At 61.7% G+C, this 14,995-nt stretch overlaps 2 protein-coding genes across 2 annotated transcripts; both read right to left on the minus strand.

Annotated features, from left to right (window-relative positions):
* Positions 1 to 2,799: 2,799 nt before the first annotated feature.
* On the minus strand, positions 2,800 to 5,799 carry LOC116493503 (zona pellucida sperm-binding protein 3-like). Its single transcript, XM_032194963.1, is given in 10 exon segments — positions 2,800 to 2,853; positions 2,856 to 2,935; positions 3,019 to 3,108; positions 3,241 to 3,383; positions 3,480 to 3,571; positions 3,712 to 3,832; positions 3,919 to 4,096; positions 4,328 to 4,431; positions 4,507 to 4,625; positions 5,416 to 5,799. Coding segments are annotated over 10 exon segments (1,365 nt in total).
* A 1,178-nt stretch (positions 5,800 to 6,977) lies between these two features.
* LOC116493504 (protein PML-like) lies at positions 6,978 to 14,620 on the minus strand. The gene is made up of 8 exons (XM_032194964.1): positions 14,351 to 14,620; positions 13,328 to 13,812; positions 12,367 to 12,947; positions 10,085 to 10,122; positions 8,911 to 9,146; positions 8,718 to 8,751; positions 8,141 to 8,279; positions 6,978 to 7,886 (listed from the first exon to the last, which is right to left on the minus strand). Exons 1-8 carry the CDS (start codon positions 14,618 to 14,620, stop codon positions 7,126 to 7,128), a joined length of 2,544 nt encoding a protein of 847 aa, XP_032050855.1. The 3' UTR covers positions 6,978 to 7,125.
* Positions 14,621 to 14,995: the final 375 nt, after the last annotated feature.

Raw genomic sequence — 14,995 nt, forward strand, 5'->3', positions numbered from 1 at the left:
CTGTGCCGCGATGCTTTATATCCCCGAGCCCCCGGAGCCGTCCGCCCGGGGGGGACAGGGAGGCAGAGTCATTTCCGGGGTGCTGAGTCCCCCGTCCCGGGCTGCCCAAGGCGAGAGAAAATATCCTCGTCAGCCTCTTTGGGGGAATTGTTTAGAAAACTCAGCAGAAGCCGGAGACGAGGAGACGGGTACAAAGTGGCTTGTTTAGGTTACGCGCCGGGTGATAAGGGGCTTTTCAAGGCCCCCGGGGAGGTGACAGGAGCAGGGGGAGCCGGGGGGGCCCAGACCAGGCCGCTTCTCGCCGCCCCCTCCTCGAGGAGCAGCCTCGCCAGCCCCCTGGGATGGATGCTGCTGCTCCCAGAGCCCCCAGCCCACGCAGGGGCTTTTCGCAGCCCCCCCTGGGATGCTCAAGCAGCAGCTGCTGGAGCTCCGTCACTGGTGGCATGAGCGCGGCGGTGCTCAGCCAGCACCCGATAATCCCCATTTCGGCCTCATTGCTGCTGGCCACGAGGCTGGGGCAGGGCTGTGCTGTGAGATGTGGCCCCGTGTTATCGCCTCTCCTTGGGCCGTGTGCGTTTGGCTGCCAGCAAGGAAATGGGACGGGGTGCAGGGAGCAAGGCGAGGCTCCCACCCCTCGCTCCCTTCCCAGCACCCAGCTCTGGAGCGGGGAAATACCTGGGGCTGGCACTCAGGGAGGGGGGCAGCTGGGTAGAGCTAAACCCCACACACTTTCAGCCCCTTTGTTTGAGTGCCCTTATCTCCTTTCCCCCCATCCTGCCACGGCACAGCAGACCCAGGGTGCTCTGCTGCACACCCCAAATCCTTCTGCACCTTTTGGGATGTCCCCAGGCAGCCTCACACAAGGGGCAGCAGGATGGCGTGGATGTCTGAACAGGAGCAGCTTGACCATTTGCTGGGAAATTTAAAGGAAATGGAAACAAGGTTTTGGGCCAGGTGTCAGCCAGCACGCTGCTAGCGGAAACCCCACTGATTTTGGAGCTGGGGATGGCTCGTACCTGCTGCAACGTTCCCCAAAAGCTGTGTGACGTGCCCACATCATCCTGCCAAAATCCTAACCCTTCTGCCTTTCCTGCTGGCTCCTTTCCCTGCGGAGCCGGCCAGGGCTTCTCCTGTGTGTTTAAAATACCTTGAGACTGCTGCTTGCGTAGAAATGCCAGGGATTCCAGCAGGGAGCCTCCAGCTCTGGCAGAATATTTGGCAAAGGCACTCGTGCTGACGAAAGATAAGGGCAGCGGGCGATGCTGAATCAGTAAATAAGTGGGTGGCCCCCCCGGGGGAGCCTCAGCACGAGGGCAGCAGCACGGCCGGGTCCTTGGCTCGGGAGGTCGGGGGTCTGGGGGTGCCAGGGCTCAAACCCAGGGCTGGATCCCCCCTGGGAGGGCTTGGGGGTGGCCATCTGGGGTGGAAAGGCCCCGAGCTGGGAGGCGTTTGGCTCTGGAAAAGGGAATTTCTGCTCCCAGCCGAGCCCTCGCCGCTTGTCCCCGTGCCCTTCTCCCCTCTGTGCTGAGCGGAAGAGGATGCTGGCCCCATCCCAGCACGGCCAGGAAAGGGGGCGAGCACAGAAAGTCCCAGAGTAACCCCACAGCAGCATTTTTCCCCCATTGTGCAAAGGAAGCTTGCAAGCATGTCTCATTTTCACTTAGAGCACAGAACTTTTCTCTTAAAGTCATCTGGGGACAGGAGCTGTTAAGGGGGACAACTGCTCATGGGTGCAAGCCACAGAGCATTCCCCCATCCCAAATCTCATTATAAAGCTGATTTGGCCAACATTTTTCTTCCTTCTTGGAGGTGGATGGATGCTGCCAGCCTTCGGAGCCCCTGAAATCCCATGCTGTGAGCGAGCCCCAGCTCCTGCCACATTGCTGTGGCCCCTGCTTTGCTCTGGCAGACAGCTGTACGGGGCTTAGTGCCACCAAGGTAGGACATTGAAAATTGAAAAGGAATTTGGGAAAAAAAAAAAAAAAAAAAAAAACAACTTCTGGGGCGCCCTGCCCATGCAGGGCAGCAGAGGGAGGACCAGATGCCAACCCCAAACCCCTTTCTGGGGGGGAGCGGGGGCAGAAATTCCACTCCCTGCCCCAAGGACTGTTTGCACACAGAAATATGTAACAAGCCTTGGGGAAAACATGCAAACAGTCCTTGGGGCAGGGAGTGGAATTCCTGCCTCCCCCTGTCCCGGGCAGAGCCCGACCCACCCGCAGGGCTCCCCTCCTTGCCCTCAGCTCCCTGCAGCAGCGGAGCCTTGCTTCCTTGTGGTCACTGCCTCCTCCCTGCTGGGGTTGCTTCTCCAGATTTGCTTTTTCCACGAGGCCAGTTTGCACTCAGAGCACTGCAGCTTTAGTGCAGGACACGAAGAAAATCACCCAAACCCCCCAGGTTTAACTCACCTCCCACACACGTACTCCAAATTTGACTGAGGCCTCAGCTCTGCCTGGCTTTAGCTTAATTTCACCATCAGTGAGGAATGACTAATGCACCACAGGAGCATTTTTAAGGCTAAATGCCTCTGTTTCCATGAAGAAGGGCAGCGTACATACTGATTTTTCCACACTGGTTCCCTGTTGGGTGCTCCAGAGGGTCCCTAAGGCTCCACAAAGCCCTGCTGAGGGCAGGGAAAGGAGACCCAGACAGGCTGAGAGAGGCAAAGCAGCCCAGCTAATGGGTTAAAAGCAGGTTTTTTTATGGATGAACATGGGGATTTGCTTAGCTCACCCTCCAACATCTTTCTCTACCCCCACCCCAGGAAGTCCCCCAGCCTTTCAGGTTTACTTCTCTTTATTAGACAGGCCATAAAAGCTGACAGCGTCTCAGACAGGATTGCTGGGCTGGTGGCAGGCAGTCAGAGCTCCCAGAGCAGCCAGGACCAGGACGACCAAGCCAAAAATCGCAGCCAGCCCCAGGTGACCTCCTGCAGCTGGGGAGGAGAAGCAGGGAGGCGTCATAGGGGCAGAGCTGGGACCTGCCACGGCCTGCCCCAAATCCCTGCCCTCACCCTACCTCCTGAGGGCATCCTGCCCCTGGTGGGATGCTGCCAGCTGTGGATGAGCAGGGGGCCAAGCACGACGTCCTCTTCTTCCACCACAGGATCTAGAAGGGAGGACACCAGGGCTCTGATGAGCTCCTCCGGACACTTCGCTCCCCCAGGGACATTTAGCTCCCACCACCCAGCTCAGAGCGAGCTGTCCCAGCTGCACCAGATGCAAAACCCCATAAACCTACCGGGCTGGGAGGAGAGGTCCCTCCGGGAGCGTCCTCCTTGCCAGCGGGAGGGAGCCTGGAGCCTCCTGGAGAGCCCCCCCGAGGGGCAGCGCCGAGCCCCGCAGCAGGAGCACACGTCCCGGGGGCCTTCCACGGGCACCCAGCTGCAAGAGAGCCCGGTGACCAGCCCGCCCTTCATCAGGGACCCCTCACATGCTTCGGGGTCTCAGGGAGAGGCCCCGAGCCCCCCAGGTACTCACAGGCTGCTGGCTTTGTCGAAGGAGCAAGCCTTGTTCAGGGCATCAGGAGCACGGTCAGCCAGGGAGGCCTTCAGGTGGCAGGTGATGTAGATCTGGGGGGGGAAAGCAGAGCAGAAGGGGTCAGCGCTGTTAGAGGGGTCCCCAAAAGGAGCACCGCCACCCCAGGGGGTCCATAAGTGACAACTTGGGAAAGTGGTTTCCAACCAGGGGGTTCCCTCTGGGGAGGATTTACCAGGCTGCTGGAGTCTGCTGCGAACTTGAACGCATCCACTGCGAACTGGAGCACGTCTGGACGGGGCCGCGGGGATACAAAAGCCGAGGTGGCGTCATCCAGCAGCCCATCCACCAGGCACCTAGGCAAAAAGGCAAGGCCGAGGGTTTCTCCTCGCTGAAATCCAGGAGGAAAGGCGCCCCTACCCGAGGCACGGCCAGCTCGTACCCGCTGAAGTCGATGAAGGCGTACTGGGGAGAGGAGCCCCTCTCCGGGGCCGGGGTGGCCACGCAGCTGTCCACGAAGAGCCGCAGGGGCGCGTGGTTCTCTGCATCGACCCCGGCTTGGAAGTGCAGCACCTCTCCCAGCTGGAACACGGCCGAGGCCCTCTCGGCACTCCAGTCATCTGGAAGCAGAGCAGGCTGTCATCAACAGGGAGCTGGGGGGCTCCCAGTGCTTCTCCTCTCCCACCCAAGGGAGCCCTGGTGGCCGCCCACATCACGCCAAAGCCCCAAAAGCACCACATCCATGTCCCACCTGCACACCCCGGGGTGAAACCAGCACCAGCTGTGCCACCCAGTTGAAGCCCAGCCACCCCAAAGGATCCTGCCCGAGGAGACCCTGTCCCCAAACCCACCGCTCATCAGGCGCAGGGAGAAGAGCAGCTTCTGCTCCGAGGCCACGGTGGAGTGGAAAGGTGCCCAGGTGGGCTTGATGGCACTGCTGCTCACGTTGGTCCTCCTGGGGAGAGGGATGCCCCGGTTAGAAGGCTCCGTGGCAGCAGGGTTTGGGAGGTGTTCATCCACATCGACTCACCTGGGGTAGTGGCACTCGATGGGAACCACAGCGGGGCTGGTGCGGACGATGACGGGGTTGCCTGCATGGACTGGGCTGTAATTTAAGGTTGTGCTGTAGATTAGAGCATCGGGGGTCACCTGGGGAGAGACGAGATGCGTTATCCACCGTTAAGAGCCCTTTTCCTTCAGCTAAAGGAGCGGAGCAGCACATTGAAGCCTGGCTCCTCGGTGTTTTTTTCTTCTCATTTCCATGTGCCCAGAAGGAGGGTCTGTCCCCCAGGGGGCTTTAGTGAAAGCTTCTCACCCTGGTGGCCCCAAACCCCTCTGGAGGAAAGGGACCAAAGGCAGTTTCCTCTGGAGCAGCATCGTGCCATGCTCTAGCAACACTCCTGAGCTCAGCACCAGCTGCTGGGGCTCCTGGGCTGCATTGGCAGCACCCTGGAGGAGGCGAGCCTAGCACACATGGGAGGATTTGGAGATCTGTCAGGAGAAACCCAACCTCTGCCTGGTCCGTGCCCGTCCCTGCTGATGGGCCAAAGCTGGCCCCCAGCCCATACAGCACAGCTTCTGCCACCCCTAAAACCAGAAAGAGATGTCCAGCCCCTGGGAAAGGCTTTTAAGCTTTTAAAGCCCGATCACACCACTCTGCCAAAGTGGGACACGCTCCACCAAGCATCACATCAGCTCCAGCCCACCAGCAAACAGCGGAGCATCACGGCAGCAGGGAGCCTGCCCTTGGCTAAAAAACCACCAGGTTTTACCAGCAGGCATTTGCAGGGCTGGCAGCTGCTGCCTTTTCTAGGGCTGCCATCAACTCTGTGAGATGGAGGAGAAAAGCCATCCTGAAGCCCCGAGGGGGATGCCCAAATGCTCAGCATCCCTTCCCTGTGCACAGCACCACGCTAAGAGATCCAGCCCCCGTCCTTACCCTGAGGGTGCTGCCGCACTCGTGCAGCCCAGCCACGAAGGTCACCACATTCTCAGCAGCATTTTGGGCTGTAGGTGGGCAGGCAGCCGTGCCCAGGGTCAGGTCCCCAGCCCGGACCAGGCGCCCAGTGCCAAAGAGGTCCCGGTGCACCGTGAGCACCACCTGAGCCTCCTGGCACTGCACAGCCACAGGGTGCAGGGGGGCAGCAGCCTGGAGCTGGGAGACATCCACCCATGCCCACGGGGAGAAGTTAGGGGGCTGCCCCACGGCAGGAGCCCCCCATAGCTCTGCCTCCCCTCTCAGGAAGCCCCAGGGGTTGTAAGCAGCCACCTCCCCCAGCAGCCAGCAGAAAAGAGCAAACCCCAGGCTGCTCCCCAGCCTCATCCTGCCCACCAGAGCCCAGCACAAGGAGCACCAGCTGCCACGGGGGCTTTTGTAGCCCTCGCCTCCTGTCAAGGGCGATTGGCAGCAGGTGAGAGCAGCTGGATCCCTGGGGAGCCCATCCTGGTGGGTGCTAATTAGCTAACGAGCTGCTGGGTCCCTTGCCAAAGAAGAGGTGTTGGATTTTAGCCAGCCGGAGGTTTTTGTGCCTTGTCTGGTAATAACCAGCCCTACCAAGAGATGGGTCCCTCCTCCAGAGAATGGGGTCTTTGTGCTGTGGGGGGCTGTGGGGTGGGACAGAGGTGGCATCTTCCCTCCCTTCAGGTCCCCAAACTTGTCCCTGTCCCAGCTCCTTCAGCCCTGCAGTGATCCCTGAGGAGCTGCTCGTGTCAAGGGCCATTGGGGATCTCCAGGGCAGGAGGGATTCACGGCTGGCTCTTTACCCAAGAAAAGGTGATTTGAGGGCAGGAAGAAGAAGAGGACATTTCATCTCAAATCCGGTGGAATAATAAAAGGAAAAGAACAAAAAATCCTGCATTTCTTGGGGGAATTCCAATTCCAATTGAGGCATTGGACAGCCTCCAGGACCCGGGGGGGGCGGGATCGTGGAGCCCATAGCCCACCCCCCAGCCCAAACCACGGCCGTGCTGCTGCGGGACGAGCCTCCACACGGTGGCATCCTCCCTCCGAGCAGCATTCCCTGCGGGATTTTAGCAAAAGGGAGGAAAACGCTTGTTTAAACCCCTCCCTGAACAGACCCATCCCACTTCCCGGGCCGGACCGGGGCTGGGATGAGCGGTACCCAAACACCGAGTAGAAAAATCGTTATTAGGAATAATAACGCTTTTATGGGAAATGAGGCATCCCCGAGGGGGAGGAGACCAGGTCCTCGTGCTGGAGGCCATAAATCGAGGAGAAGGACGAGGGTGGCTCCGCGCAGCAGGGTGCTGGGGGCAGCTCGGGGCTTTGCTCCTGGCCCCAGGGGACCCTCGGTGCTCACCGGGGGGCGTTGAGGGATGGGGGAGCTGAAGCAAACTATTTGTGACACACACCAAAATAGAGAAACGATTTATTTCATCTGCAGCCGGATGCTCCGGGCAGCAGCACCCGTCCCCAAAAAAGCGTTTGGAAAGCTCCCCCGACAGTCTGGAGAGCCCAAAGGGGACACGAAGGCACGGCGAGGTGTCGGGAGCGGGGCCAGGACCAGAGCCACCAGACAAGGAAACATTGGAGGTAAAACCAGGGATGTGAGCCTGCAGGGCTCGCTGCGGATGAGCCGGGATGCCAGGCCACAGGGCAGCGCCAACTTTCACTTTTCAGTTTTCCTTTTCAGTTTTCCTTGTTTTTTATATCTTTCGGCACATCGCTGCCCGCCGGGGCCTCGTGGCTTTCATCCTGCTGGTGCTGGAAGTAGACCTGCACCCTGCTCAGGTTGCGGATTTTCTTTTCAGAGCCGTGCCGGTGAGCGTTGACCAGAGCACGCAGCTTCTGGAGACCTTGCCTGGGGTCGTGCCGGTGGCAGGACCACAGCTCGGAGAGGCCGACGTTGCAGGCGGCCAGCCTTTGGGCTGACGCCTTGTTGAGGAGCTTCTCCTCCAGCAGGGGCTGGAGGGAGGCCCAGCACTCCAGGCTGGCGTGGCTGAGGACCAGCCTGGGTTTCTTCAGCAGGTCGATGTCCAGCACCTCGCACAGGTCCTTCGCGGCCCTGGCGTTCTCCATGGCGCTGTGGTCGCTGAGGTCCCGCCACAGGTAGGTGCTGGCCAAGTTCTTCAGCCTGTAGTTGTCCCTCTCGGGGACCTTCTCCTTTATCAGGGGCAGGACGTCCAGGAAGCCGTACACGGCGGAGCTGAACTCCTCTCTCTTGCCCAGGACCGTCAGAGCCTCCAGGAAGGTGGGAAGGGGCAGCGAGCAGAACCTGAACCCACCCAGGATGGGCTTGTGGACGGCGTGGAGGTGGCCAAGCAGACTCCTCAGGCCGACCTCGCAGACGCTGTTTTTGGCCATCAGGCTGGGCAAACATTTCACCGGCTGGATGAGGACTGGCAGTATCTGCTCCCCGTCGACCACTGCCATCTGGATGATCTCGTTTTCTGGAGAAGAAACGAGGGAAGAGAGTGGGGAGAAACGAAGGATAAGCAGAATTAGTCTTACTCGGTGGGGAAATAAAACAGACTGGGCTGCTCTAACAGCTCTGACGGCAGCGGGGGGATGAGGGATCCATCCTTTTGTCCACCTCCACCCTCAGCTTCTGGATCAGCCCCACACCACGAATGTGAGGGCTCCTACAGTTCTTGGAGGGTGGACTAAGGAGAGGGGCTTAAGGTGTCCCCAGCTAGGATCTTACTCAAAATCTTGACGTCAAAGAAGACCAAGGACCCTTGTCTCGTGTCCATTGTGTTCTGGAGGCGGATGGGGAAGCCCAGGTGCTCTTCGCTGGTGCTGTCATCAAGCATGTTACCGAGACCTTCCAGCAGGCTGGAGTCCTGGAGGAGCAAAAATTGGCTCTTATCAAATGTCTCAAGAAGAACTGGGGTTGCAGCTCTGGGCGCTGACATGTTCTGGAGGTTACCACAGCCCAGAAATGAATTCAAACTGCCTGCTGGAGCCCTTGGGGTGTAAGAAGCCCCTCCAGCTGGCCATGAAGCCTTGCCTCCTCCAGCACCCCAGACCAATGTGACGTGTCCATGGGGGGCGGCCCACTTGGACCCATCCTAACTGGCTTTCTGCTCAAAGGTGGCAGAAAAGCTGGGGCTACCAAAGAGCTGAAGGGTTTTGAGAGAGGTATTTTGGTGCTCGGGAGTGAAGAGTTTCTTGCCAGGGGCTGTTGGGACGGCCCTGGGGGTCTGGAAGCACCAAGTGGTGCAGCCTCCGTGGCTTAGACAGCGAGCAACACACGGCTGAGCACGGAGAGCTGCACTCACCTTGGAGTCCTCATCCATGCTGTCCTCTTCAGCGCTTTCCAAGCTGGGATTATTGCTATCTGCTGGGGTAGGAAAGACATGCCCGTGAGTTCCGACAGATTCCCCCTCAAGCCACAGATAAAAAATACACCACGGTGGAAAATTCCACCCGTGGCTTCATTGCTCAGGACACCACGAGCCTCAGGCACACCGCTTACCCAAGCCGCAGAGCCCCCCGTTGGCATCCAGCATGCCTTCCAGCAGGTTGTCGTCCATGGCGAGTCTCAAAAAGCTGGTCCCAGGCTGCTCCTCGCAGCTCGGCCTCTGTGGCTCCTCCAGCATGTTCCATCCGTCGTCGTCCTCTTCAACCTTCATCACCTTCACTGGGGATGGCAGCGTGTTGGTGTTCTTGTCCGTCTTCCTCTTGGCAGGAGTGGAGGTAGAGGGGGCCTACGTGGGCAAAGCAGAGCCCGGTGAGCGTCCCCACGTGCTCAGGGTGGATATTTTGGTCCTTGGTCAATGCAGAGGTCTGAGGGAAGGACTGAGGATCCCCAGGCCTTGCCACCTCTGGCCATTCGTTTGAACCCGAGGTAACGATCCCAAGGTAATGACCCCAAGGTAACAATCCCAAGGTAGTGACCCCAAGGCAGGTGAGATGTGGTGTGAGTGCAGGTCCCACCACGCACCTTGCTTGGGTGAGCAAACATCTGCCCCTTATACCAGCCCGGGAATGTGATGGCTCCATGTGGGGACCAAAAGAAGGACGGAGGAGGGAGCAATGAGCAGGAGGTGGGAGGGTGGCAGATTGGTGCTTGGAGACGTGTGTGTATGGGGAGGGGGGTCCTGGGCTTCAGAAGGGCTTGGGGAGGGGGCGAGATGAAGCAGAGCAGAGGATTCCTATTTCGGGAGATGGAGAGCAGGCAGTGGTGGCAAGGGGCGTGAGCTGGAGAGCTGGCATGGCACAGGGAAGAAGCTTCTTCCTGGAAGTGTAATTAATGGCCGTTGGTGCCTCAGAGGCAATTTATGGCTGATGGTGCCATCCTCCAGCTGGTTTCCCAGCCCCGCGTGTCCCTGCCCAAAGCAAACATTCGTCTTGCCCAGACAGATTCTGCTGTGCCCAGCACCACGTCCCCGTCACTGGCACCATGCTCCCCTGCCCAAGTCCCTCCCCAAATCCCCAGGGCAGGACCCCTCTGGGCTGTGCGTGGTGATGCTAGACCAGTCCCAGTCTGGGGGTGGGACTGGAAACCAGCAGAGAGCTCGCACCAGGGTGGCTCTGCAGCCCAGCTCCCCTTTCAAAGCAAAGCAGGCGGGGAAGCAGCAGCCAAATGCTTGAGCAAAGGTAGCCCCGGATGAAATCCCGGCACAACACGAGCAGAAGGCCTCACCTGGTGGGAGTCTTCCATGGCTGGAGCAGGGGCAGCTTCTGAAAGAACAAAAACACAGCGGGTTGAGAGCGAGCAGGGCTGGAGGTGCAGAAGGTGCAGGTGGCCACGGGGACGCTGGAGCTGTGGGTAACCACAAACCCCACCGGGAGATGCTGCAGAGGCCAAGTTCAAGCAGCGAGGCTGCAGGCTGGGTTGGAGCACTGCCTGCTCGCCCTGCTGCCCACCCTGGCAAGAAACCCTTTCCCCCCTGGGTTTGCAGCTCGTGGAGGTGCCCGCACATGCTGGGAAGGGAAAAAGGTTGTTAGTAGCATCATGCAGGGAGAAGTTAACACGATTTGGCAGCTGGAGGCATGCCACCCTGCCGACCCCAGCCCGGTGTCCCCGAGGCTCCTGTGGCTTTGGCAGAAAGCTGCCGTGGTCCTGCTCAAACCCCTGGTGGAGAAACGGGGCACGGTTTGGGTAGCCCCAAGCCCCCGGGCTCAGGAGGGTCCCTCCAGGCTGCGACACCAGCAAGAGACAAAAGTTCAGCCCAGGAGGACTTTATTGGCACAGTAAAGTGTGATGGAGAGCTTGGTCCCTGGGGGGACACGCAGTGGGGCTTCCAAGCAGCCGCAGACCAGCGCAGGCATCTTGCCCGCAGCTCCCTCTTGCAGACGAGGCTCCGTGCACCCCTCCTTGCTCGGAGCATCATCACGGTGCCACGACGGGGATGTCACTTCTTGTCACTTCTTCCTCCTCTTCCCGGGGCTGCTGCTGGGCTTGCAGCCACGCTTGCCCCTACGGGGGCGCTCCCTGGGGGACACAGACCTCGGGGGGCTGGCGGGGGGCTCACGGGCAGGGGGAGATGCTGCAGGACCTGGGGCGGTCTCATCCCCCTGCAGGGCGCTGGAGGGGAACAGCTCCAGCAGGTCGGAGGGGAGCGTCGGCCAGTCCAGGTTTTGGGAGCCCTGCGAGGGGGTGGGCACGGTGGGGGGGCTGCAGCACGGCTGCAGAATTGTCCCCACGGTGGAGGCGAGGGCACCCAGGGAGCGGGACATGGACTGCACGCCCCGGGACAGGGCTGCCAGGTGCTTGTTGGACCTGCAGTGAGCCCGCAGCAAGCTGGAGGCGACCCGCAGGAGCTCGGCGACCTGCTGCGTGTGTGACCTGGCCCAGGAGCCGAAATCTTCCTGCGGGGAGGCCTGGGGGGTCCTGGGGAGAGGTGCGGTGTCCCTACGGGTCCCACGAGGTGACGCCGAGCCTTCCTCCGCTTCTTCATCCCTCTGCTCAAGGGACGTGTCCCCTCCCCGGCCGGGACGCATCTCCCCAGGAGGCTGAGGCAGGAGGCTGAGGCTTGGGGTGCTCTCATCTTCAGATGGGGCATCCCGACGGGGAGCAGAGGTACCTGCCATGGGGACGGGGGCTGAAGGGAGCAGGAGAGGGGCGTCAGGAGGTGCTGCCAGGCTGCTCTGGTGAGGGGAGCTGGAGGGGTGCTGCCTACCGTGGGGGGAGACGCAAGGAGCAGGGCAGGAGGCAGCTCATCCCCAGGAAACCGCAAGCTCCAGCCCTGGGGAGCTCAGCTGTGGAAGCCCACGGCTTGCCAAGGAGGACACAGCCCAGGTCTGAATGGCATCAGCCCTGACAGCAGCAAGGGGATGGAGCGGAAAACCCCACAAACGTCGCTTGCTCTCCCCCCATTTGCAGGAGGGATGCTGACGCCTCCTGACCGCTCCTGGCTCCATCTCTGCACACACCATGGATGCTACGGCCTCTGCCGTTCCCAAAGCACCACATCCCGCCTGGAGAACTTGGGGAACACCTGGGAAAACCCACCTGTGGCCAGCCCAGGTGTCCCTGGAAGCCCTTCACCCTCCCGGTCAGACATGCCATCCCAAGGCAGCAAACAGAGGGGGATCACTGCCCCAGGTCGCCCTGAGCAGCCCACGTTGAGCAAGGCCGAGTGGGGTGGAGGCCGACAGGGCCTGGGGACAGACAGGACACCTGCACGTGCCACAGCCCCATGAGGGTGCCAAGGTGACCCAGTCCTCCCCACGTCAGCCTCCCTGTGAACCTCTGCTCCGTGTGCCACACATCCAGGTGCCACAAACCTCCCTTAGCCCATGGCACAGCCCGGTCCCAGCCCTCCCACCACAACTGCATCCAGGGGATGGCAGCACGCCCCAAGAGCAAGAGTCCGTCAGGTCGCAGAAGGAGACTTGAAACCCAAGGAGAACACTGCCTCCTGCAGGCTTTTGACCTCCGGCCCCACTTCCAACCTCCCCCTGGCCTCCGCACGTCCTCACCTGCGTGCCCCTCGACGCGCTCGGCCAGCGCCTGCAGCCTGGCGCGGCACTCGGCGAAGTCCCCGTGCTGCGCTCGGCCCCCGGCCGCCGCCGGCCGCAGCCGCTGCAGCTCCCGCAGCGCCTCCCTGACGAAGGGCTGCATGTCCATCACCTCCTGCTCCGTGGCGTACAGCCTCATCTTCTCCACCAGCCGCTCGCCCGCCTCCATCCGCCGCAGCACGCCCTCCACGCGCCGCAGCTCCCCCGCCAGCTCCCGCCGGCCCTGCTCCCGCCGCCGCTCCACCAGCCCCAGCAGCTCGTCCTCCTCGCGCCGCACCAGCCGCACCAGCTGCTCCACGCGCTGCCGGATCAGCTCCCGCGTCTCGCCGCTCGCCGCCTCCAGCCGGGCGGCCTCCTCCTGCAGCGCCGCGCGCGACGCCTCGAAGCCGCCCCGCCGGCGCGCCAGCTCCCGCCCGGCGGCCGCCAGCTCCTCCTGCCGCCGCTGGATCTCGGCGCCGATGTCGCAGTGCTGCCCGGCGTGCTGCGTGTCCAGCAGGGCGCAGATGCAGCACACCAGCTTCTCACACTTCTTGCAGTAGATGCTGCGGGGCCAAGCGCAGGTGGAGCGTGGGGTTAGGGCACGGACCAGGGTGAAGAAGGGACTTTGCAAGAACTGCTCCATGAGGGTGTTTGAACATCGCGCCCATAGACATCTGGGGGACTCCTTACCCCCAAAACGCCCCCAGGCTGGTCCAGCACCACCACCCACACCCTTTCCTCCTGCCCAAACCAGCCGCCTTCCTCCTGTGCTCCAGCAGTCTCGTCCCCTGCCCTCCCCTGTCCCATCACCACCTTCCCCACCAAACCTCCCCCCGGTCTCCAGAGCTCACCCTCCCACCCATCTCGGGGACCCGGTGCCAACGGGGACAGCGGAGGGCCACCAACGAGCTTGGTGACATGAACCCAAGCACGCCAGACCTACCTTAGGGTCTGGTTCTTGTGGGTGGGGTTGGAGCAGGCCAAGCTGCCGGTCCTCTTGGCGCCCTCGAGGAAATCCTTCAGCGCCCCCGCCCTGATGTCCGTCACCTTCCTGGCCTCGTGGCTCTCCCGCTTGAGGTAGCGCTGGTGGGCCTCGAAGCAGGTGGTGCAGAGGAACTCCTCGCACTCGGAGCACCAGTACTCGCCCTCCTTCCTGCAGTTGTCGCAGAGCAGCTCGGCCCCGCCGACGATCCTGCGGTAGACGCGCAGCCTGGCCTGCAGGCTGGCGAACAGCACGTTGTCCACCTCGGGGATGCCGTTGGCCTGCGGGCTGGCCTCCTGGCACACGGGGCACTGCCCCACCGGCTTGTTCTCGCTCAGGCAGCCCAGGCACAGGCTGTGCAGGCAGGTGAGGAGCTTCAGGCTGGGCGATTCCTGCCGGCAGCCCTCGCAGAGGACGAACTGGAAATCCTCCTCTTCCTCCTGCTGCTGCTGCTGCTGCTGCTTGGGGAGGGAGGAAGAGGGAAGAGGGAAGGCCACTGAGCGCTCTGCCGACTTCACAAACCACAGCTGGAGGAAGGAGGAGCGTGGTGCTTCCCGCTTCCTTCTGGCTGTGCCACGAGGATTGTGCGCAGGGGGACCCCACGGGGAGGAGGAGAGATGGGGTGGGGAGCAGGAAACCCAGCCTCCAGCCCCCAAACGCAGCCTCCAGCCCCCAAACGCAGCCTCCCACCCCCAAACCCAGCCTCCAGCCCCCAAAACAGGTCCGTGGAGGCACACAATGAAACATCCTGGATCCTGCCGGGACACAGCACTTCCCACCACCCCCAGCATCTCCCTCCCCAGCCTCCTTCCCCCCAGCCCAGCTCCCCTCTTTCCCCCTTCCCAGCCCTTCTGTCCCCCATCCTGGCCTCCCAGCAGAGGCTGACGTCCTCCCTCTCCTCGTTAGCCTCTCCACCCCGTGGCCTCCAGCATCCTCCCTTCCTCCCCATCCCCTGCAGCATCCCGACGTTGCCCAGGGGCTCACTTGGTCAGGGCTGGCCATGGTGGAGGGAGGGACCCCCAGCTCGCCACCGAGCCTCCCTTTGGCTTCTGCTCCTTCTGCTCCTTCTTTCTGCTCCTTCAGCCCACTTTCGATTTCTCCTGCGCTGGAACCAGGCTCCACCTTCGAGGTGGGCAGGCCGGCAGCGCAGAGCCCTCTGCTGATGGCTGGCAGGAAGGGCTCTGCCACCAAAGGGGCTTTTCCTGGGGGACAGGAGGCCTGGAGGGGACTTGGAGCTCTGCAGAGCATCTCCATGGCCCTCTTTGTCCCGGGGGGGGCTGTGCCCTGCTTCCCATCCATCCCATCCAACATCCAGCAGTGTGCTGGGAGCGGCCGCTGGCAGCTATGGGACTGCCACCAAGGTGGGGACACCACCAAGGAGGGGACCACCACCAACAGGGAATGACCTCCGAAGAGGGGATGACCCCCAAAGAGGGGATATTTGCCCGCCAGGTCCCCAAAATGTAGCCCAAGGAAGGAAGAATGAGGCCAATTGAGCCTTTAGCTGGATGGGGAGCCCCCCAGTCTGCTTGGTGCCACCCAGCCCCAAGCTTTGAGGAAGAGATTTAGCAGGTGGTTTGGTGTGAAATGTCTTGGTTTTCGATGCCACCGGTCAGCCTCGTCCTGCGG

Source organism: Aythya fuligula, chromosome 11, assembly GCF_009819795.1.
Source record: "Aythya fuligula isolate bAytFul2 chromosome 11, bAytFul2.pri, whole genome shotgun sequence".
Classification (NCBI taxonomy): Eukaryota; Metazoa; Chordata; class Aves; order Anseriformes; family Anatidae; genus Aythya; species Aythya fuligula.